This window comes from Mobula hypostoma, chromosome 6 (assembly GCF_963921235.1).
Source record: "Mobula hypostoma chromosome 6, sMobHyp1.1, whole genome shotgun sequence".
Taxonomy (NCBI): domain Eukaryota; kingdom Metazoa; phylum Chordata; class Chondrichthyes; order Myliobatiformes; family Myliobatidae; genus Mobula; species Mobula hypostoma.
Genome location: NC_086102.1, coordinates 152,081,336 through 152,104,855, shown reverse-complemented (window position 1 = coordinate 152,104,855; position 23,520 = coordinate 152,081,336). Strand labels below are relative to the sequence as shown.

The 23,520-nt window shown below is 41.7% G+C and overlaps 1 protein-coding gene across 2 annotated transcripts in view; it reads left to right on the top strand.

Moving 5' to 3' along the window:
* Nucleotides 1-23,520, top strand: part of mfsd6b (major facilitator superfamily domain containing 6b) — a 68,300-nt gene that overhangs the window by 22,588 nt on the left and 22,192 nt on the right. For both annotated transcript variants that reach the window (XM_063051980.1, XM_063051981.1), the window contains exon 2: nucleotides 12,781-14,330. In XM_063051980.1, the coding sequence (XP_062908050.1) occupies nucleotides 12,817-14,330 (1,514 nt within the window). In that variant the 5' untranslated portion in view covers nucleotides 12,781-12,816. The remainder of the gene's footprint in view (nucleotides 1-12,780; nucleotides 14,331-23,520) is intronic.

Genomic DNA, 23,520 nt, shown 5'->3' with positions numbered 1-23,520 from the left:
AAGCAAAGAGACAGTACACTGTTGAGGGCAGAATCCTTGGCAGTGTTGATGAGCAGAGGGATCTTGGGGTGCCAAGTTCATAGCTCCCGTAAAGTAGCTACACAAATTGATAGGGGGGGTTAAGAAGGCAGATGGCATACTTGCCTTTATTAGAAGAGGCATTGAGTTCAAAAGTCAGGAAGTTATCTTGCAGCTTTATAAAACACTAGCTAGGACACATCTAGATTATTGCGTACAGTTCTGATCACCCCACTATAGGAAGGATGTTGAGACTTTGGAGTGGAGGCAGAAGAGATTTACCAGGATGTTGTCTGGATTAGAGGGAATGTACTAGAATAAAAGGTTGGACAAACTTGGGTTGTTTTCTCTGGAGCGCCGAATGCTGAAAGGAAATCTGATAAAGGATGATGAGAGGCATAGATAGAGTAGACAGACAATATATTTTTCAGAAGGTTGAAACGTAGTTAGTTTTAAAAGCGATGTGGGGGGCAAGTTTTTTTAGACAGATTGGTGGGTGCCTGGGGTGGTGGTAGGGGCAGAAACTTCAGAGGTTTTTTTTTAGAGATGTTTAGAAATAATGTATGAGATCATGAAAAGGCAACGTAACTTCATTGGACATGTGATTAAGAAAGAGGAGTTAGAATGCACGGTAATTATGGGAAAGATTGAAGGGAAGAAAGCAAGAAGAAGACAAAGACACATGATGATGGAGACAGCAGTCAGAGAACTGGAAATGAATACCAATGAATTGATCCACTTGACCCGAAACAGGAGTGTGTGGGCCATGGCAGTCAAAGCTCAAACTGGGCATGGCACCTGATGATGATGATGATTAGATAGGCACAGGAATGCGAGGAAAATAGAAGGATATGGACTTTGTGTAGTCAGAAAAAATTAACTTAGTTAGCCATTTGAATACTAATTTAATTGATTCAGCTCAACATTGTGGGCTGAAGGTCCTGTTCCTGTGCTGTACTAATCTCTAAAGGGCAAAGTAAAAATGCTGCATCCTGTTTCATATGTTCCAAGTTGTTCCGAAGTGCTGTTGCAATACCACCTTCATTAAGAGTTGACATCATTATTAAGAATATTTCAGGCTGCAGTTTATTGATTACAACTTAGTGTTAAACACCATTAATTCTTCAGTACTAATCACCAATCTCCAAAACCTGGACCTCCATACCTTCCACTGCTTCTGGATCCTTGACTCCCCCCACCGGGAGACCATAGTCAGTGTGTATCAGAAATAATATCTCCTCCTGACTGGCAGTCACCGCAGGCACACCTCAAGGATGTGGTCTTAGCCCACTGCTCTACTATTTCTACCCCCATGGCTGTGTGGATAGGCACAGCTCAAACACCATCTATAAATTCGCCAGTGACAAAACTATTGTTGGCAGAATCTCAGAAGGTAACAAGGAGCCATAGAAGAGTGAGATAAATTGGCTTGTTGAGTGGTGTCACAACGATAACCTGTACTCAACATTTGTAAAACCAAGGGGTTGATTGTGAATTTCAGGAAAGGGAAGCTGGGGGAACACACAGCAGTCTTTATTGATGGGTCCCGGCAGTGGAAAGAGTGAACAGCTTCAAGTTCCTGGGTATCAACATCTCAGAGAATCTATCCTGAGCCCAACATTTTGATGCAATCACAAAGAAGGCATGCCAACAGCAATATTTCATTAGGAGTTTGAGGAGTTGGCATGTCACCAAAGACTTAAGCAAATTTATACAAATGTACCATGTAGCACATTCTGATTGGTTGCATCTCTGCCTGGTATGGAGGCTCCAATGCATAGGATCAATAAAGCTGCCCAGGGCTGTAGAATTAGCCAGCTTCATCATGGGCACCAGCCTTCACACCATCGAGGACATCTTCAGAAGGTGGGGCCTCAAGAAGGCAGAATCCCTCATTAAGGACCCTCACCATCCAGGACATACCTTCTTCTTACTGTCAGTGCGGAGTTAGAGGAGCCTGAAGATACACTCGCACCATTTTAGGAACGGCTTCTTCCCCTCCAGCATCAGATTTCTGAAAATTTCATGAACAGTACCTTACTATTTCGCTCTCTTTTTTGACTACTTATTTATCTTTATGTTTCTTCTTGTAAACAATAATTTTTTTTTAACATTTTACACTGTACTGCTACTGCAAAGCAACAAATTTCATGACATATGTCAGTACAGGTTGAGTACCCCAACTCAGAATTCCAAAATCCGAAAACTTCCAATTTTTTGATCACTGGTGCGGGTCTCTGCATGTCATAGACAGTTCTGAGAAGCGACCTCACATATGTAATGAACAGAATTTAATGAAAAATGGGAAAACACTGCATAAAACAAAAAAATGAAGATCTCGATTGTATATTGAAAGAGTGGAGTGAACACATGCTGCTTAACGGTATGCTGATCATGAAACAAGCTAAGATCTATCGTGACAAATCGAAAACTGAAAGAAATTGTGAATATTCAGCAGGCTGTTAGCAGAAATTTAATAAAAGGCACAGCATTAAGTTTTTAAAGCTTTGAAAAATTTTGAAGATAAAGCGTTTGCTGATATGAAGCAGCAGAGACATTCATTGATGAGTTTGTGAAGATTGTCGCTGATGAAAATCTAACAGCAGAACAAGTCGACAATGCTGATTGTTTTTATACTTTACATAAAACCTAAAAATAATAAAATATACAGTATGCTATAACCTTTTAATCAAAACGTGGCAAAGTAGGTGGAGACAGAAACCTGCCATTGTCTGTTGTTGAGCAGCTCCCAATGCTACTGTACTGCTTTTGTTACCCTGCACACATCATATTGTCATTATATCAATGGTATGTAATAATTTTTACTGTTAAATACATATGCGTGGTGAAGAAGTGTAAGACAAAGACTGCTTGCTGGTAGCACATAAATTCAGAGTCTGAAATGATGCCAGTCGCAAGCTATCTCATTATATATTCCAAAATCTGAAAAAATCCAAAATCCGAAACACTTCCAGCCCCAAGCATTTCAGATAAGGGGTACTCAACCTGTATTAGTAAATCTGATTCAGATTCAGATTCAAGATTGATGTCTATCCAGATGATAAGTCAAGCTAAGCTCATTATACCATGCAATGGAAACAACAATTTGTGATGATGACTCAGATACACACTACTTATGCTATTTTTTAAACTTCCAAATAAGAGCAAAACATATTATAGGATAATCAATATTTTAGAAATTTAAATCCCATGAACTCAGGTGCTCGCTTTATAATGTCATTTTGCCAGGGAATTATATTTTCAGTTTCTTTTATGATTTCGCCCCTATAACTTGCATTGTTGCCACCGCCACACAGGAGATTTAGAGAAGTGATCCCATGGGATGGACTCTGTATTCATGATGTCACTGGAATAGAACCTCATGATGTCACTTAAAGGTTGGAGCATTCGAGCATTCCAAATCAAATAAAATATTCCTTTGGCTATCATTGTATATAAGTTTCACAATCATTAAAGCAAAAAAAAAAAGACATCTTAAAAATAGGCTGGTGTCTGAAATGTAATTTGTTTAATTGGGACCTTGTGTGAATGAGATGACAACATGTATCTTAATTTTGTGACATTGACTTGAGTAGACTCAAACTTTTTTGAAAAAGTATCATCTCAGATACTTTTTTTTCTCCATTATGAATCTATGGTGATGGTCATTTTATTTTAGTAGATTTTATCTCCGTGCAGCCTGTAGATGTTTTGTCACGAAGAGACAGCCAATGTTAGAAAAAACAGCTTCTGTGCTTTGAATTAACTTTGATGTTCAATCAATGTTTAGTTGAAGTACTTATCGAGCAGATGTTTTTGTTGTACGTATTTCAAACCAAGAGCAACCAGAGAGCAGCTGGTATTAGTTGTCATGGCTGGTAATGCAGGAAATGATAATGAACAAACAAGTTTGATATGAACTTACAATGACAGATACAGTGAGGTCATGATTTATGTAAATATATGGGCTGCTGTTTTTGTTTTGCCTACCAAAACACTTCAAATTCAATGATCACCAAGTATCACAGCCATCACTTTAGTAGATAAGTACTAATTTGGTAGAAAACCTTTATTTCAATTCTATTTAATTTGCAATAGCATTTTTTAATCCACTTAAGGTTTAACTGTTCTCTTGCTCTCTAAGCAGAAATTGCATGACAGAAGCCTATTCAATGTGAAATGCTGCAATTACAGTATGTGAAATACACCAACAGAACTTACTGTTATTGTTTGATGAGATCAGACTGTTTGGCTTTGGGCCATTTTGAACTCTTTAAAATAGCATGTTCATCTGTCTGGGTCTCTAACAATTAGTGGCCAGTCTATTGTTGAAGACAGTATATGAGGAGCCAGTGACGTGAATTTAGGATCTAGAAAGCAGCATTATCCAGTTGCAGTTCAGAGATGTACCAAATAGATAAAATAAAGCACTGGATAAAGTAGGACTGAAAGACTCTTTTGGAAGTGCTGACTGATCTCATTTGCAGTCAGTGATGATGTCCAGATCATTTAAGATCTATTAAAATTGTTATAAATCATGCTAAACAGAGATAAAATATTTAAGGAATTAAGAAAACATTTCAATATATTTTAAATCATTTTAGGTGACGAATTTATCCTGCAAGTAACTAATGTGCATGCTATGCTAGGTGTGTTATAAAGTTAACAGGTCCAGCGAGCAGGGTCCTACTTGGACACTATGTGAAATCCAGTGATGGAGCAGAGTGATAGATGCACTGGCATATGTCATTCAACATGTTCCAAATCTAAAATGGGTCCCTCTCAAGCCCATGGGGGAGCAGATGATCTTCCTCAGTCCCAGATGCCAAGCAACATGATTTGACTCAATCTATGCATGGCATGAGCTTCAGGTTCGAGGGTTAGGCGAACCTAAGAATCTTGGGAAAGAATCCTGTGTTCTTGCTAAGGGGAGGATTGAGCAGTATCAACTGATCGGTTAAGTAATTTGGAAGTTGTTTTGGAGTGGCGGCCATTGGACATTGGAAGTGTGAGAAAACGTAGCTCCTACAGATTCACCGATTGAGTAGAAGAGGCATCAATTAGTGGCAGTTTGCTGTTGATCAATGACCAATCAGCATTTGGAATTGGTTAGCAGGAACAAATTAAAGTGAGGCAGGGGCAACTGGAGTGGCTATTGTTGGAGGGGTCAGAGTTAGAGTGGGGATTTTGAGGCTTTAGCTCTTTGAGTCTTCAATCACAGAAGGGAAAAAGCTGTAGGTAGAATTCCACCCCCCCCCCATGGTTTATTGTTTTTCTCTCTTTATATTTGATCAGCTAGAACAGTAGAGATGCCAGGCAGAATAGTGAAATGTTCCTCTTGTGGGTTGTGGGGGTGCAGGAAGACCTCCAGCATCCCTGGTGATTTCATCTGCAAGAAGTGCATCCAGTTGCAACTTGTTACTCACCGTGTTAAGGAGCTGGAGCTGGAAATGGGTGTATTCCAGATTATTCAGGAGGCTGAAGGAGTGATAGATAGAGAGGTAGTTACACCCAAGGTACAGGACATGGGAAATTGAGTTACAGTCAGGAAGGAGAAAAAGGTTAAACTGCCAGTGAAGAGTACGCCTGTGGCTATCCCCCTCAACAACAGGTATATCACTTTGGATACTGTTGGAGGGGATGATCTAGCAGAGGAAAGTCACAGCGGTCTGGCTCTGTGACTCAGAAGGGAAGTGGAAGAAGAGGAGAACTATGGTGATCGGAGATTCATTAGTTGGAGGAATGGACAGGAGGTTCCTAGATGGGATGTTGTCTGTCAGGTGCCAGGGTTTGGGACAACTTGGATCGAGTCCTCAGCATTCTTAAGTGGAATGGTGAACAGCCAAGAGATTGTGGTCCATTTAGGTACCAATGACATAGATAGGAAGAATAACAAAGTTCTGCAAAGTGAGTTCAGGGAGTTAGATGCTAAGTTAAAGGGCAGGACCCTCCAGGGTTGTGATCACAGGATTGCTGCCTGTGCCATGTGCTAGTGAGGCCAGAAATAGGAAGATTATATAGATTAGCAGGTGGCTAAGGAGTTGGTGTAGAGGGAGGGCATAATTTTTTTGGATCATTGGGCTCTCTTCCAGGGAAGGTGGAACCTGTACAGAAGAGACGGTTTGCATCTGAACTAGAGGGGGATTAATATACTAGAGGGAAGGTTTCCTAGTGCTGCACCTGAGACAAAGTCAAGAGTCAAAAGGTTGAGCATGGTGCAACTTGTGTCCTGCGCTGTGTATATTTCAATACAAGAAGTATCGTAAGAAAGGCAGATGAGCTCAGGGCATGGATCAACTCCTGGAATTATGTTATTGTAGCCATAGGTGAAACTTGGTTACATGAGAGGTAGGACTGAGAGGTCAATATTCTGGGATTCCATTGTTTTAAGCATGACAGAGCGGGAGGGATTAAAGGAGGAGGGGTGGTGAAACAAGTCAGGGAAAATATCACACAATTCTGAGTCTGGACAGACTGGAGAATTTGTCTAGTGAGGGGTTATGGGTGGAACTGAGTAATAAGAAAGGTATGACCACATTAATGGGGCTATATTACAGACCGCCCAACATCCAAGGGATACAGAGGAACAAATTTGGGGAGAGATTGCAGATTGTCGCAAGAAACATAAGGTTGTTATAGTAGGTGTTTCTAACTTTCCACATATTGACTGGGACTCCCAATTGTAAAAGGCCGAGATGGGATAGAGTTTGTCAAACGTGTTCAGGAAAGTTTCTACCATCAGTACGTAGAAGTCCCAATGAGAGAATGTTCGATACGTGATCTGCTATTAGGGAATGAGACAGGGCTGGTAACAAAAGTTTGTATAAGGAAACACACTTTGCATCTAGTAAACATAATGCCTTTTGTTTCAAAGTACATGTGCAAAGAAATGGGTCTGGTCTGCGGGTTGAAGTTCCATATCGGAGAAAAGACAATTTTAATAGTTGAGAAAGGATCTGGCAAGTATGGATTAGGACAGGGTGTTTTCTGGCAAGGGTGTTCTTGGTAAGGGAGAAGCCTACAGGGTGAAGTTTTGAGAGTATGAAGCTTGTATGTGCCTGACAGAATAAAAGGTAAAGGTAACAGGTTGGGGAACCTTGGTATTCAAGAAATATTGAGACCTTGGTTAAGAAAAAAAAAAGGTGCATAGCAGGTAGAGGCAGGTAGGAGCAAATGGAGTACAAAAAATGTAAGAGACCACTTCAGAAATAAATCAAGAGGACTAAAAGGAGGCATGAGTTTATCTTAGCAGACAAGGTGAAGGAGACTCCTAAGGGATACACAGCTATGTTAAGAGCCAAAGCATTGCAAGGAACAAATTGGTCCTCTGGAAGATCAGAATGGTAATCCATGGATGGAACAAAAAGAAACGGGAGATATTGTGAATGGATTTTTTGCATCTGTATTTATTCAGGAGATGACACAGAGTCTGTAGAGCTGAAGCAAAGCAGCATCAACTTCATGGACTCTATACAGATTACAGAGGAGGGGATGTTTGCTGTCCTGAGGCAAAATCGGCTAGATAAATCCCCAGGGCCTGACAAGTTGTTTCCTCAGACCTTACAGGAAGCAAGAAATTGGTCCTAGCAGAAATATTTAAATCACCCTTCGTGACAGGTGAGGTACAAGATCATTGGAGGATAGCTAATGTTGTTCAGCTGCTGAGATAAGCTCTGTAAATAAACCAGGAAATCACAGGCCAGTGAGCTTGACATCAGTAGTGTGGAAGTTATTTGAAGGTATTCTAAGGGACCAGATATATAAGTATTTGGATAGTCATGGACAGATTAAAGAGGTCAGCATGGCATAATGTGTGGTTGGTCATGTCTAACCAATCTTCAAGGAGTTTTTCAATGAAGCTCCTAGGAAAGTTGATAAAGGCAAATTAGTGTCTGTTATCTACATGGATTTTAGAAAGGCATTTGAGAAGGTCCCACATGAGAGGTTGGCCAAGAAGGTTTAGTTGCTCGGCATTCAAGACAAGGTAGTAAATTGGATTGAACATTGGCTTTGTGGGAGAAGCCAGAGAGTGGTAATAGATGCTGCCTCTCTGACTGGGGGCCTGTGTTTTGTGGCGTGCTGCAGGGATTGGTGCTGGGTCCATTGTTGCTTCTCAGCTGTATCAACAATCTGGATGATAATGTGGTTAACTGGATCAGCAATTTTGTGGATGACACCAAGATTGAGGGAGTAGCGGACAGCAAGGAAGACTATCATGGTTTGTAGCTCGATCTGGACCAGCTGGAAAAATGGGCCGAAAAATGTCAGATGGAATTTAATGCAGACAAGTGTCAGGCTTTGCACTATGGTAGCACCATCCAGGGTAGGTCTTACACAGTGAATGGTAGGGCACTGAGGTGTGTGGTAGAACAGAGGGATATGGGTATACAGGTCTATAATTCATTGAAAATGGCATCATGGGTAGATAGGGTTGTAAAGGAAGCTTTTGGTACAATGGCCTTCATAAATCAATGTATTGAGTACATTGTTGAAGTTGCATAAGTTGTTGGTAAGGTCTAGTTTGGAGTATTGTGAGCAGTTTTGGTCACCTACCGAGAGAAAAGATGTAACTAAGGTTGAAAGAATACTGAGAAAATTTACAAGGATGTTGCTGGGTCTGAAGGATGTGAGTTATAAGGAAAGATTGGATAGGTTAGGACTTTGTTCCTTGGAACATAGAAGATTGAGAGGAGATTTGATAGGAGTATACAAATTTATGTGAGGTGCATATGAGGTAAATGCAAGAAGGCTTTTTTCACTGAGGCTGGGTGGGACTACAACTAGAGGTTATGAGTTAAGGGTGAAAGGTGGACATGAGGGGAAAGCTCTTCACTCAGAGGGCCGTGAGAGTGTGGAACAAGCTGCCAGTGCAAGTGGTGCATGTGAACTCAATATCAAGGTTGAAGAGAAGTTTCGATAGGTACATGGATGGCAGGGGTATGGAAAGCTGTAATCCTGGTGCAGTTTAATGAAAGTAGGCAGTTTAAACGGTTCAGCATAGACCTGAGGGCCTGTTTCTGTGCTGTACTTTTCGATGCCTTTATGACAAATCTTGACTACAACTGTGACAACATTAAATGTTTTATGGTATGACAGACAACCCACTCTGCAAAAACTCATTTCAGGGAGGTAGCACCATCAATTTGTGGGCGACTCCTGGAACTTCTGGGAGAGGTGGGATGTCTGCAATAGAGTAGCTCCTGAGCAGCTGGCCAGCTAGTTTAAATAACGTTAGCTATACTAGTGAATGAATGACACCTGTTAAACTCACCTCAACATGTCTTTTACAGTCTTAACCCACCATGGGCAATAGAAAAGTCACTGTTGCAAACAGTGCAGCGAGCAACACTGTCATTATTTTTGACCCCTATTAGGCAGGGGTACACGTTAGTGTGGTCTGGGGTGACATACGTTTTATTTTTTTTTGGAACACTCTGCAATGGCGCGCTCTCACTCGCGCGCTGTCTGTCTGTCTCTCTCTCTCGTGGTCACTCGCGCGCTCTCGCTTGCTTTCTCTCTTGCTCGCTCTCTCTCCCTCTCTCGCTTGCTTTCTCACGCGCTCGCTCTCTGTCGCTCTCTCACCCCCTCTCTCGCTTGCTTGCGCTCTTGCTTGCTTTCTCGCTCGCTCTCTCTCGCACGTGCTCTCTCTCGCGTGGTCACTCTCGCGCTCTCTCTTGCTTTTCTCTCGCTCGCTCTCAAAAAGATTGATTTCCGTGATGGTGTATATAATTTGCGGGCATCAGGGAGTCACTATTAATATGCGGGAGACTCCCGGAACTTCCGGGAGAGGTGGGATGTCTGTCTGCAGTAGGCAGATCCTGCTGCGACTTGGAGATCTATATCCGTGTGGGATAGTTGGATCTAGGTTTTGCTCTGTACACGACATACTGATGTTGCTGCTCCCACATATCTGTTTCCTGTTGCTGTTAGGTACGGTTTCAAAATACATCAGTCAGTCTCTTCTGGCAAGCCAGAGCAACAGGAACCCTAAGGTTCATGTTAAATTGACACTATTTCATTCTCATCTCAAAAGCCTTTCTCTCACCTCCTCCTGAATATCTGTTACAACTGGGTCAGGAGAAGAATGTCTGCATCAGGAGACAGGAGTTTGAACGCAAAGATACTCTTGTTTAACGTCAAATACACAACGTATTACTGGTTTGTCATTTTTGATTACCAGTTCAGAGCTCAGAGGAAATTCCTTTAGCACAGAGGAAATGTTGTGTCAAAATAAATTGCAAGATAGCACTGCCTTTCCTTGACAACACAGTTTTTTTTGTAAATGGGGCCAGATTGCTGAGAAAATGTAGCTATAAATAGCATAGTCCATCTTAAAAAAAATGACAGTGACATTGGAAGAATGCTGCTGTTTTAATACATTAATTTTACCATTTGTAATTTTTTTTATTCTTTGCTACTTTAATTCAAATGAAATTTGTTTGTTTTGGGAACGAATTATCTGTGCATATTTGAATCAAGTAATGATTGCAGCATTATGATTCCTTGTAAGAGCAATCTAGCTCATACCAGTTCTCCCATCTCCACCCTTATTTTAGCAATGTTCTTGTTTTAATGTCAGATATTAATAAGATCTATTTTGAAAGCCACAATTGTCTGCCTCCACTACCATCTTGTGGTGCATCTCAGATCCTGGCCACTCACAGTGTTAAAGAAAATGTTTTCCTCATATCATTTTTGGCTGTTTAAAATTTATCTGTATTTTATCCTTGACTCCGCTGCTAATGAAAGCAGTTTCCATACTGTCTTACCTTTCCTGCAATACATGATTTTGGATACCTCTATCAGATCTCTTTACAGTGTCCTCTTTCTGAGAGAACTCCAGCTTCTCCAATCAATCCAAAGAAATGAAATCCCTCATGTTTCTGACTGACTGGCTCTTACCTGTTGAATGCATTCTGCACTCCTCTAAAGCCTTCACATGTTTCCTAAAAGAGTTACCAGTTTTATAACCATATAACAATTACAGCATGGAAACAGGCCATCTCGGCCCTTCTACTCTGTGCCGAATGCTTACTCTCACCTTGTCCCACCGACCTGTACTCAGCCCATAACCCTCCATTCCTTTCCTGTCCATATAGATATCCAATTTTACTTTAAATGACAATATCGAGCCTGCCTCTACCACTTCTACTGGAAGCTCGTTCCACACAGCTACTACTCTCTGAGTAAAGAAGTTCCCCCTCGTGTTACCCCTAAACTTTTGCCCTTTAACTCTCAACTCATGTCCTCTTGTTTGAATCTCCCCAACTCTCAATGGAAAAAGCCTATCCACGTCAATTCTAACTATCCCCCTCAACATTTTAAATACCTCAATCAAGTCCCCCCTCAACCTTCTACGCTCCAAAGAATAAAGACCCAACTTGTTCAACCTTTCTCTGTAACTCAGGTGCTGAAACCCAGGTAACATTCTAGTAAATCTTCTCTGTACTCTCTCAATTTTGTTGATATCTTTCCTATAATTCGGTGACCAGAACTGTACACAATACTCCAAATTTGGTCTTACCAATGCCTTGTACAATTTTAACATTATATCCCAACTCCTATACTCAATGCTCTGATTTATAAAGGCCAGCATACCAAAAGCTGCAGGTTCTGCAGGTTCCCAAGGTTTTTATTTCCCCTGCTTCTCAGAATTTGGCATTATGTATCACTGCTATTAAGCAGGCAAGTTCAAATACGCATGGATGCTGCTGCCTGCCGTGTTACGGCAGGTGGTGACTCTTGAATTAGGAAGGTTCTTTCTTAAAAATTTTTTTCAATTTCTTTCCTACTCTTTTTGTTCTTTATTTCTTGCTGAACTAAAGCTAAATGAACATTCTTTACATGTATATCAAGTAGTGAGATATAATGATCTGTTTTACCAACAGATAAACTTGTATCTCACATACACAAACACTTCTAACAATACTCAGTGAACTTGGCCAATTCCCTGCTCTAATCCAGGTGTGCTAAGGTCAATTGAAGCAACCCTGCCAAGATCAATTACCGCAGTGTGGACTAAAAATCTAGCCAAAAGCTTCCTGAGTCTGCATTGTTCATTAACTCACCGGCCTTTGCCAACAAAACCATAGCATGAAAATACTTGAGCATTTTTTAAATTTCCTCAGCTTTTTGAAGTTTCTCTATTAAGAAACGATAAAGTATGCCTGTTTATCTCTGTAACTGGAGACTCAAAACAAAATAATTTTCTTCTGAAATGAGCACTGTTGCGTATGTCTGCTGTTTCAGAAGTAGGCCACAAAGAATTCAGAAGGCAGGTGATCTTGACTGCAAGAAAGATGAACATAATTTATTTCTCCAATATAAAACGATTGACTTCATTTCCCAGATATCAATATTACTTATAAGTGCAGCCTTTGAATTCCAAAATTGATAGAAAAGAGTAATTGATTGCATTTGAACCTGATACCATCATTAAGTAAGTATTTCAACGATAATAGATAAAACTAAAGTACTAATTATCTCTCACTCTGGCAAACAGATAAGGATGACAGATAGCAGAGTTGCAGATGCCAAGCTAGCTCCATCCAAATTCCCACACTGTACTTGAGAACTGAGCATAAAGCAAATATAAAAATAAAAAGAGCTGCTCAATAAATGTAAACCATCCTGTTTGATATCTCAGTATGAGAAGGAGATAGGTTCTCCTGAAATTCAGTAGTAGAAGAATTAAGTGAGATTTAGTCATTCTTTTACATGCAAATATCACAAATGTTCTAAGTATTTTCTCGTCTCTTCTAGGGTATTATTGGAAGTTGAGCATCTCACCAAATAACAATGGCGAGTGAAGACAAAGTTGCCATCCTTTCTGATGATGAAGAGGAACAAAAGACAAAATATATTCTTGCTGAGCCTTTCAACACACTATCAACTGAAGTAAGAAATGAATCCTCCCCCACTCCTGCTCATTTAGAAACAGAAACAACAGAAGCAGAGGAACCCGATTGGTTGGAGAGACGTTGCATAAAGATTAGTGATGACCTTCTTGTTTCCAAAGTATTCTACTTCTTCTTCTATTCTGGCTATGGATCACTAATCCCACTACTGCCAGTGTATTATAAACAGCTTGGCATATTGGCCAGCCAAAGTGGACTCTTGGTGGGAATAAGATATTTTATAGAATTCTGCAGTGCACCTTTTTGGGGAGTAATTGCAGATCGATTTAGAAAAGGGAAGGTTGTCCTTCTCTTTTCACTTATGTGTTGGATTGTTTTCAACCTTGGAATTGGTTTTGTGAAACCTGCCAGCATAAGGTGTGAATCAAGGAATCCACTACCTACCACAGCAGCTCCAAATGTCTCCACGTCCTCAATGATTTCTACTGCGATGACTACACACCACTCAACTCAAAACAACTCCAACAAAAGTCGGATACATAAAAGAGATATTTTACCAAGTCAGCCTTTCAGATATTTTGGAAACCATGGTATTTCTTTTACCTTGTTTAATGCAGAACAAGATCACACCTTGCAGAAAAGATCTGCGCCAGGTACTGACAATTCGACAGCAAATCCAAACAGGACATTGTACACTACTACCACCTCGGCCTCAACAGTGAAGACAGACAAACAGATCACTTACAACTTGAAAGAAGTTGAAAATATTTTCCTACTGATTCTGTTGGTTATTATCAGTGGAGAGTTTTTCAGTGCTCCTGCAGTGACTATCGTGGACACCATTACTTTACAATATCTCGGCAAACACAGAGACCGATATGGATTGCAGCGAATGTGGGGCTCCTTGGGCTGGGGCTTAACCATGCTGGCAGTTGGCATCTCGATTGACCATACTCACATTCATGTTGTTATAGAAGGTGATGGCTGTCAAATCACAGATTATAAGAACTACAGAATAACTTTTATTGTTTTTGGTGTTTTGATGTCTTTAGCATTGATTGTATCAACCCAATTCAGATTTGATTACAGTCATTTAAAAGCTGAAGAGAACAAAAGAGAAGATACTATCGAAATTCAGCAAGTGGCTCAGAATTCTTCAGTGGGAGGTTCTGAAGTCAATGGCAATGCTGAAGCTTCCAGGGGCACAGGGAAAAAGACATTTGAATTTAATGTGCTGCTGAAAATGATTTGCAGTGTGCAATATGGTTCTGTGCTATTTGTAGCCTGGTTCATGGGCTTTGGTTACGGCTTTGTATTCACATTCCTCTACTGGCATTTGGAAGATCTGAATGGGTCAACTACACTCTTTGGAATCTGCTCAGTCCTCAGCCATATCTCAGAACTGACGGCCTATTTCCTGAGCCATAAGCTGATCGAACTGGTGGGTCACATTAGGTAAGCTACTGCACTGCCTCCCATTTCCTTGATGTGGCACATGCTTCGCATTATAACAGGATTTTGAAGGCTGCAATTTCCCATCTATTTGTAGATCATAATTCTGCATTGTACAATAGGAGTGCAAGGGAAAAGTAAGTCCCAGGTCATGGTGGACCTTATAGGACTGAGAGCACTGCTGTCTCACAAAGGGAGAATGACTGAAAGCATCAGATTCCATTTTAAAATTTGACTTTCCTCAAGCCAGATTGGTCACCTCCCAAAGCATGTAGAGTATAGAAATTATGCATTTGGTTCAAATTTCGTTGCTCAGTTTGGGCTCTTTAGTTCTGTTTTCCTGGGTCCTCCAGTGTTATTTGGGTTAGGGTTGAATCATTGCTAAAGATACAAATCTGAAAGAGGAACCCATCCACTCAAAAACCACATCCTCTAGGTTTATTAGAAGCTCTTAAACAATCTGATTTCAGGAGGAGAACAGATCATTTATATATTTAAAGGAGGTTATGTGTCCTCATTTTAAAAACAATAGTTTTTGAATTCATGAGGTTATTGTCTTTTTGCATTGGTTGTGGACAAGAGGCAGAAATAAACACAAGAGATTCTGTTAATGTTGGAAATCCAGAGTGACACACAAAATGCTGGAGGAACTCAACAGGTCCGGCAGCATCTATGGAAATGAATAAACAATCGATGTTTTGGGCTGAGACCCTTCATCAGGACTGGAGGTGAAGGGGGAAGATGCCAGAATAAAAAGGAAGAGGGAGAGGAATGTGATAGGTGAAGTCAGGTGGGGTGGGAAAGGTACAGGGCTGGAAAAATGGAATCTGTTAGGAGAGTAGAGTGGACGATGGAAGGAGGAGCAACACCAGGGAGAGATGTTAGGCAGGTGAGGAGAAGATGTAAGAGGCCAGAGTGGGGAATAGAAGGAGAGGGAAGGAGGTTCTGAAATACCTACTCAGTATACCCACTCCTGCAGTGGTACACACTCAACCTCCATCTCAGAGCTCCCAACAATTGGATAGATGCAATGCAAACTTTCTCCTCTCTCCACGATCAATACTCTCAGCTGATTAACCATGATCAGACATCTCTGTGGTTATAAACTGTTCCTTCCCTCTGTCACAATGAGACCACTTTATTATCCTCATCTTTGTTTTAAGTGTCGCTGGGAAGATCCTGCCCTCCAACTCTGATAGGGAATGGGTCTAGTCTCCCCAGAGTCAAACAACCTTCTACTGCTACAGTTTACTTTCAGTACAACATTATCCATTATATTTCAAGCTTTTGAAGTATCAATGTAGCAACTAATTTATCTGTTTGTTCCTATCTTCATCTTTTTCCCTTTGTTTCTTAATTTCTGTTAATATTTTCCGTCATCTTTATTCTTGGATAGACATCTCCAACTAATCATTTTTTCTGCAAGACCAAATGACTGACAAGTTAATATCTCCCACTGTAATGAATTGCTGAGAACAGACCTGTGTTCTAGTTGGTTCATTCATAAGATGTTTGGCTGAATTCTCCAAACACTACTTGGAATATCAACACCTTCAAATATTTGACCAATTTTTGTTGTAGTGATGGCTAAATACTGAAGGACACTGGGTAAATTCCTCTTCCCGAGAGTAATGGCATTGGACATTTCCAACTTCTTAGACAGGCAGCTGGGAATGACCACAAAAGAAGAAGAAATTAGTTAATGCAAAGATGGGGATTAAATAAGTGGGACTTTCATAGAATTAATGCAAAACAGTCCAGCTTTTATTGAAAGACCTGCTTGGTCAAACTTTACAGTATTAAAATCAGGCAACACCAAATCCAAATCTAATACTGACTTCTTACATTTTTTCACTAACTGATTTACCTACCTAATTTGGTGATAGTGATGTGAAGTTTATCTTCTGCACTCAAGACATAGTGGAATTAAAATTGGTATTTTCCTGATCTATAACTCAGTGAGTTAAAAAAGCTTGAAGAATCTTGGGCAACATGCACAAAATGCTGGAGGAACTCAGCAAGTCAGGCGGCATTAGGAAGGAAGGAAATAACCAACCTGCCTTTTGAGCTGAGACACTTCTCAGCCCGAAATGTCAACTGTTTAGTTCCCTCCATACACACTGCCTTTCTTGCTAAATTCTTCCAGCATTTTGTGTGCATGACTGAAGATTTTCAGCATCTGCAGAATCTCATGTTAAAGAATCTTAATTATTCTTCAGTGGTGAGGGCTAGTTGGCTGCATTTGCTGTTACTGATTTCAACCTTGCCTCTAAAAATATACAAATTCCCTGCAAAGTGAGAAGAAAAATTAAGTGCTGAAAGTCAGACGATTTACATACAATTTGCATTTGGCACATCATTTATCTCTTGCCAAACTGCCACCTGATGTCGGATTGGCTTGATTACTCATGTTTTATAGGACCATCATAAGTGTACAGAACCTGAGTGGATCTTCTGATCCTTTAGTTTGTCTGGGTTAGACACACATCCATGGATTAAAATAATTCACTTGTCAGCGACAGTTAATGAGCTCTGCCTACAAACCAGCAGGGATCCCTTATATGGATTTCAGGGGACAGGGTTAAAATAGAACTTTTTAAATGGGCTGAAAACTGAGCTGGAAGACTGCAAAGCCATTTAGAGACCAAGGCCTGGAATCTTTTAGATCTTTCATAAATTGTGTTTTCCAGAACTAAAAATGTTATTCCATCTGAGTGAGGCCGAATGAAGTATTAGCAAACAATCTTGGCAGTTTTGTACTTTGCCTCTCTATGAATAAACTTGTTTGGCAATCTTCAAGTATTTGTCCACACCCAAAACTTTTTCTTTCTGTCTTTGTTCCTGGAACCTGTAAAATTGTATCACTTGACTTGTAGTGTTTCTTCTCAATCTTCTTATCATAAGGTATTGTTTCATACTCCAAACCATTTCATAAACCTCATGGTGCATATTTGCAGGAAAGCAGAAAGGATGGACCTTCAGTATTTTTTTGTTAATAGCAAACAACACCCAGCCAACAGCACTGGTGATACAACAATTCATACAAGGTTATGCCAAAGAGCACACATATTTCTTAAAGATATAGGCACATAATATGTATTGCGGTATCTGTAAATTGCTTGCTGTTTTTTAGTTATCTGCAAATGTCAGTGGATGAAATCTATGTGTTTGTGGCTGCTGTTCACATTTGACATTACAACAGTCCATTTGAACAGAGAAATAAGTAAAATAACTCCTAAAGAGACACTTGTGTTGAGAAACTAGGTTTCCCTCAGGTGATGTAAACTATCTCAGGCTCTAACACAATCTGTGAAGGAGGTATACAAAATTATGAGGGGTGTAGATATGCAGGCAGGCTTTTTCCACTGAGTTTGGGTGAGCCTACAACCAGAGGTCATGGATTAAGGGTGAAAGGTGAAAAGTTTAACAGGACCATGAGGGGAAACTTCTTCACTCAGAGGGCCGTGAGAGCATGGAATGAGCTGTAGCACAAGTGGTGCCTGCAAGCTCGATTTCAGTGTTAAGGAGAAGTTTGGATAGGTACATGGATGGTACGGGTATAGGGAGCTATGGTCCTGGTGCAGGACAAGGGAGTAGGCAGTTTAAATGCTCTGGCATGGACTCGATGGGCTGAAGGGCTTGTTTCTGTCCTGTACTTTTCTATGACTCTGTGATTCTAATTTGGCAAAGATTTGCTCTGAAATGGATCCTGTGTGGTCCCAATCAGCTGCACAGCTCCCAACTGAACTTCTGCTTTGTTGACGGCTGGGAGGTATGTCAGTGACAAAAAAGAGCTCTATAAGACCACAGTTGCAGAAAAGTCTGCGCAAGAAGTCATGAGGAAGGGGAGGGACTCAGGAATCTCCTGTGCATTTGGAAACCCTCCACCTGATGCAGTTCAGTCAACTCCTGTGATGTGCAAGTCTCCAAGCCATCAGCGAGCTGAACAAAAGGCCCACGATCCGAGTAGGTAGCTCCAAATTGGTTTATACAAAGTGGCCATTTAAATGAAGGGAGCATAAAATGGCTTAGTTCCCCAAAGGGCTATTCAATGAAAGGTATGGCTAAGAGATGTTGTGTGCAGGACATAGATGTGACAGTACTGATGCCATACTCTGCAAGCTGTGTGGTAGCTTTTTTCTGTGCATGAACAATAAGGGTCATATGTTGCCCCCAAATCTGTTTTTCTCAGCTGGCAGTGGAGAAAATGCGCACAGCAGAATGCACAGCACCACTGGGTGCACAACTCATCCCAAAACACATTAAATACACCAAGGTGATTCACACTGAGAAGACAGGCCAGATTTCTACTGGATGTGCTTTCACCTGAAAGTTATCACTTGCATAATCTGCCTCAGATGAAACTTCTTTATGCATAAAAGAAAGATGTGATTAGAGATACAATGGGTTTAAAATGTATGGACAGATAAAGATAAAAGTCCTTTTCAAAAGGTGTCCTTGTCAGAACACCTAAGGGTTAAGGAAATGTATCGTTGAACAAGACCCATTTCCCACAGTGGGGTTTTAATGTGGATGGCTTAATACAGCAATTGACTTCAAATTCCAGCTCTCTTCAAATCTGTATTGCAGTGTTCTTATATTATTCTAGCAATATGACTACATGCACTAAACAACCTGAAATACCAAAGAATTCCACGCTCTTGAAACTGCTGTCATCAAAAGTTCCAAGAGCTTCTGGTATTTGGATGAAGTGAAGCATTGTATGTACAAATCATGGCTATGGCACAGAGAAGTTCATCACCAAGCAAGGATGAATACTTCAGGTTGAAATGGTCTCCTGCTGTGATATAAAATCTGGAGATCAGTCTCGCTGTGACCATGATGTTACTACAATCGGCAAATCTGCCGGCATTTAACCTTGGGGTTTACTAGAAGGTACCTTCTGGCTTTTCTATCACTCCCTTATAAAGTACCCCTCTTCCTGCTATTTGGAAAACCTTATAAATTGAATGTCAATTCCAGTTCAGCAGATGAGAAGTTTTTATTGCTCTAGATTAAAATTTATTGCCGTCATGAGTTCGAAGAATAAAGCACTTTATTTGCAGGCCATTTTAATCAGTGACTTAAATTGTTTGAATTCAAGGGTTCAAGTCATTTGATAATTAAGGTTTTTTTTCTTCTTGGCCCCCCCCCCCCACCTCACTGCCCAGATTCAGTTATATATTCTCTGACACAGTGAGTTTACTGGGCTTTTTTATGTATGAGTTAAAATCGTTCTGCTATAACGTGGAATACATTGAAAAGAATATGACTAGTGAGGCATCAATTTTATGTATATGTTGCATATATACTATATATTTTACAGTTAAAATTTCCATTAGTACATTAAATCTATTTGAAAGTTTGTTTAATCAAAAGTACCTGTGCTTCAGACTACATCCAGCATTCTGACATATTGTACAGGTCATCCAAATTGATTGGTATCAACAAAGAAACAGGCTCGTAATACTTGTGGAAAAAATATAGTTTTCTCTAGAACAGGGATCCAAGTAAGTACTGTCAGGAAGTGGAGGGCAGAGGAAGCTGTTCAGGAGGCAGAGGCGAGGCTGCGTCACAGGAGGCTGGTGGGAGTGGTCACACAAGGCTGAGCTGGGTTAGGATCCTTTCCAACTCCCCAAATGGACACCAGAGGGAAGGAAAGGCGTCGTCTAGTTCAGGAGGAGGTGAGAGCAGTAGTGGAGGAGATGAGAGCCTGCAAGGCGGTGGGAATGAAGCAACAGGGAGCTTGGACAAGATGGGAGAATGCGGTTGAGAGGAAAGTGACCTGGGCTGATCTTTGGAAAGCCGAATCACACCGCATCCAATTTCTCATCCAGGCAGTGTACGATGTGCTTCCAAGCCCATCGAACCTGCACACATGGGGCAAGGCAGAGTCATCTGCGTGCCCACTGTGCTCCAAGCGAGGAACCCTGGAGCACATCTTCAGCGGCTGCGCAAGGGCACTTGGTGAGGGACGGTACAGGTGGAGGCATCATCAGGTCTTGAAGACCATCGCTGAAGCCATCAGCGCAGGAATTGAGTGGGCAAAGCGGTCCCGACCCTCCAAGCAGACCATTGCCTTTGTCAGAGCTGGGGAGCAGCCAATACCTGCCAAAAGAACATCTGCAGGCATTCTGAACTTTGCAAGGGACTGGCAGCTGTTGGTGGACCTCGAAGGGCAGCTGAAGTTCCCCAACCATATTGCAGCCACCACACTGCGACCAGACATTGTCCTAGTGTCTGAGTCTATTAAGCAAGTGGTGCTGCTGGAGCTGACAGTCCCATGGGAAGATAGCTTGGAGGAGGCCTTTGAAAGGAAGCTCTCCAAGTACGCAGGACTGGTCAGCAACTGTCAGCAGGCTGGATGGAGAGCGAGGTGTCTCCCAGTGGAGGTTGGTTGTAGGGGATTCATAGCCCGTTCTTTAGTTAGAGCCTTCAGCATTTTGGGCATCGAGGGAGAGAGGAAGAGGAGAGCCATCCGCAGCACCACCGATGCGGCAGAGAGGGCCTCAAGATGGCTGTGGCTCAAAAGAGGGGAGCCATGGAGTCATAAGTAGCTAGCCATCTGGACACAAGCTGGGGTCTGATCAGCCCCGGCTGGGTCACCTGGAGGAGGTTGTATGATGTTGAAAGACCCGAAACACACGATGATTCCAGGAACATCACTGAAGATGTGTCCAGAAGCATCAATAGATGTATGTACACAGCTAGAACTGCCTTAGTTCAACATCCTTTTACTTACTTCTGTCCAATGCTTAGGTCTTTTTTTAAATCAGTAACATTTTAGTTTCGTCATGTGCCTGTTGATAATGCCTTATCTATACTTTACTTACTGAACTGATCTTAGTTTCCTAACATCATATACACATTTGCTCAAATTTCATCCAGTCAATTGTATATACCAGCAATCCACCAAGATGACAACCCTCTGACAACTTCCACTGATCAGAAAACGATATAAAACATCAATGTAAAACTCGCAAACCTACCTAGCTTCAAATCTGTTTACTAAGGGTCATGTAACATCTCTCTCCATCTCTCTCCCTCTCTCCCTCTCTCCTCTCTCCTCTCTCCTCCTCTCTCCTCTCTCCTCTCTCCTCTCTCCTCTCTCCTCTCTCCTCTCTCCTCTCTCCTCTCTCCTCTCTCCTCTCTCCTCTCTCCTCTCTCCTCTCTCCTCTCTCCTCTCTCCTCTCTCCTCTCTCCTCTCTCCTCTCTCCTCTCTCCTCTCTCCTCTCTCCTCTCTCCTCTCTCCTCTCTCCTCTCTCCTCTCTCCTCTCTCCTCTCTCCTCTCTCCTCTCTCCTCTCTCCTCTCTCCTCTCTCCTCTCTCCTCTCTCCTCTCTCCTCTCTCCTCTCTCCTCTCTCCTCTCTCCTCTCTCCTCTCTCCTCTCTCCTCTCTCCTCTCTCCTCTCTCCTCTCTCCTCTCTCCTCTCTCCTCTCTCCTCTCTCCTCTCTCCTCTCTCCTCTCTCCTCTCTCCTCTCTCCTCTCTCCTCTCTCCTCTCTCCTCTCTCCTCTCTCCTCTCTCCTCTCTCCTCTCTCCTCTCTCCTCTCTCCTCTCTCCTCTCTCCTCTCTCCTCTCTCCTCTCTCCTCTCTCCTCTCTCCTCTCTCCTCTCTCCTCTCTCCTCTCTCCTCTCTCCTCTCTCCTCTCTCCTCTCTCCTCTCTCCTCTCTCCTCTCTCTCTCTCCTCTCTCCTCTCTCCTCTCTCTCTCTCTCCTCTCTCCTCTCTCCTCTCTCCTCTCTCCTCTCTCCTCTCTCCTCTCTCCTCTCTCCTCTCTCCTCTCTCCTCTCTCCTCTCTCCTCTCTCTCATACACCATGGGTTCCGGTCGAGCCTGTCTACCTAACCTGAATCGTGACACCTGGTTGTATCCATTGGGCTGTGAACTAACCGGATCTACTGTATGTTTGAGTTCAGGGGTGGAGTGAGGCATTACCACACCGTCTCTGGACACTATCCCAGTGTATGGGCAGGGGTGGGGGCGGTGGAATTGAAATGATCTGGAACTGCAAGGTTAGTTTAGGGCTTTAAGTGTGTCGGTAAATATGGGGACGGTCCCACGGAACCAGCAAGCGCCTTGCTGGGCGTTTGCATCGGCGTGCCACTTTAAACAATGGCATTCGTGGGTGGAGCGCCTTTCTGGGCGTCACATTTTGTAAAAGGGAAAAGGATCAAAGGTGAATCCGAAGTACACGTATTTCATAACTAGCGTGCACTCCCATGCTGTTGCATCCAGTTAGACTCCGGAATAAGGGCTTGGCTGTCTTTCAAGAATAACTAATAATAGGTGAGGAGAGAGGGTGGTGGCGACAGTGATCACATGGAATGAACAGGAGATAAAAGGGCATTATTAAAACACAACACTAAAAGTAAAAAAATAATAATTTTAAAAGTAGATTAAAGCCTCCAAGTAACTAAATCCTAAGGTTAAGTGTGCTTGTGGAACCGACAATAGATTGGTTGTCATTTTCCAAAATTCTGTTGGTTCTGGAATCTTCATACTAATTAGGAGGTAGAAACATCAGCTGTTTAAGAGGGGAGGGGGAAGGAAAAATGGGGCATGTTAATTTGTTATCAATAGTGGGAAAAGTGCTGAAATCTATTATTAATGGTGGTGACAGTGACCTTAAATATAATAGGGTTGGGTAGAGTTAATTTGCATTTATTAAAGAGAATTCATTTTGACACAACTGTAATTTTTTGAGGTTATAACCAAAGATGAATTGAAAAAAATGAGATGTGTTTCAACATTCAGAAGTCCTTTGATCAGTTGTTTCAGGATATTAAACGATGTTATGATGTGGACTGAGGATTGATTAGCAGACAGAAGGTTTGTGTAGGTGTAGAACATAGAAGTGCAGTGCATAAGCAAACGCCCTTCAGCCTTCAGTGCTGACCACGACTCCCAATTCAGCTCATCTCATCTGCCTGCACGTGATCCATTTCCTCATGTTCATATGTCTGTTTATTTAGCCTCTCAAGTGTTACGATTGCGTGTGTTTCCACCAGCAGCACCGCGACAGTGCTCTCCAGGCACTTAATTCTGTCTTTTTCAAAAGTACGTTTGCCCTGCACATCTCCCTGAAATGCTCCACCTCTAACCTTTAAGCTCTGCCTAGTATCTAGTATTTGATATTTTCACACTGGGGAAGAACCTATCTATGCCTCTCTTAATTTTATAAATTTCTATTAGACAT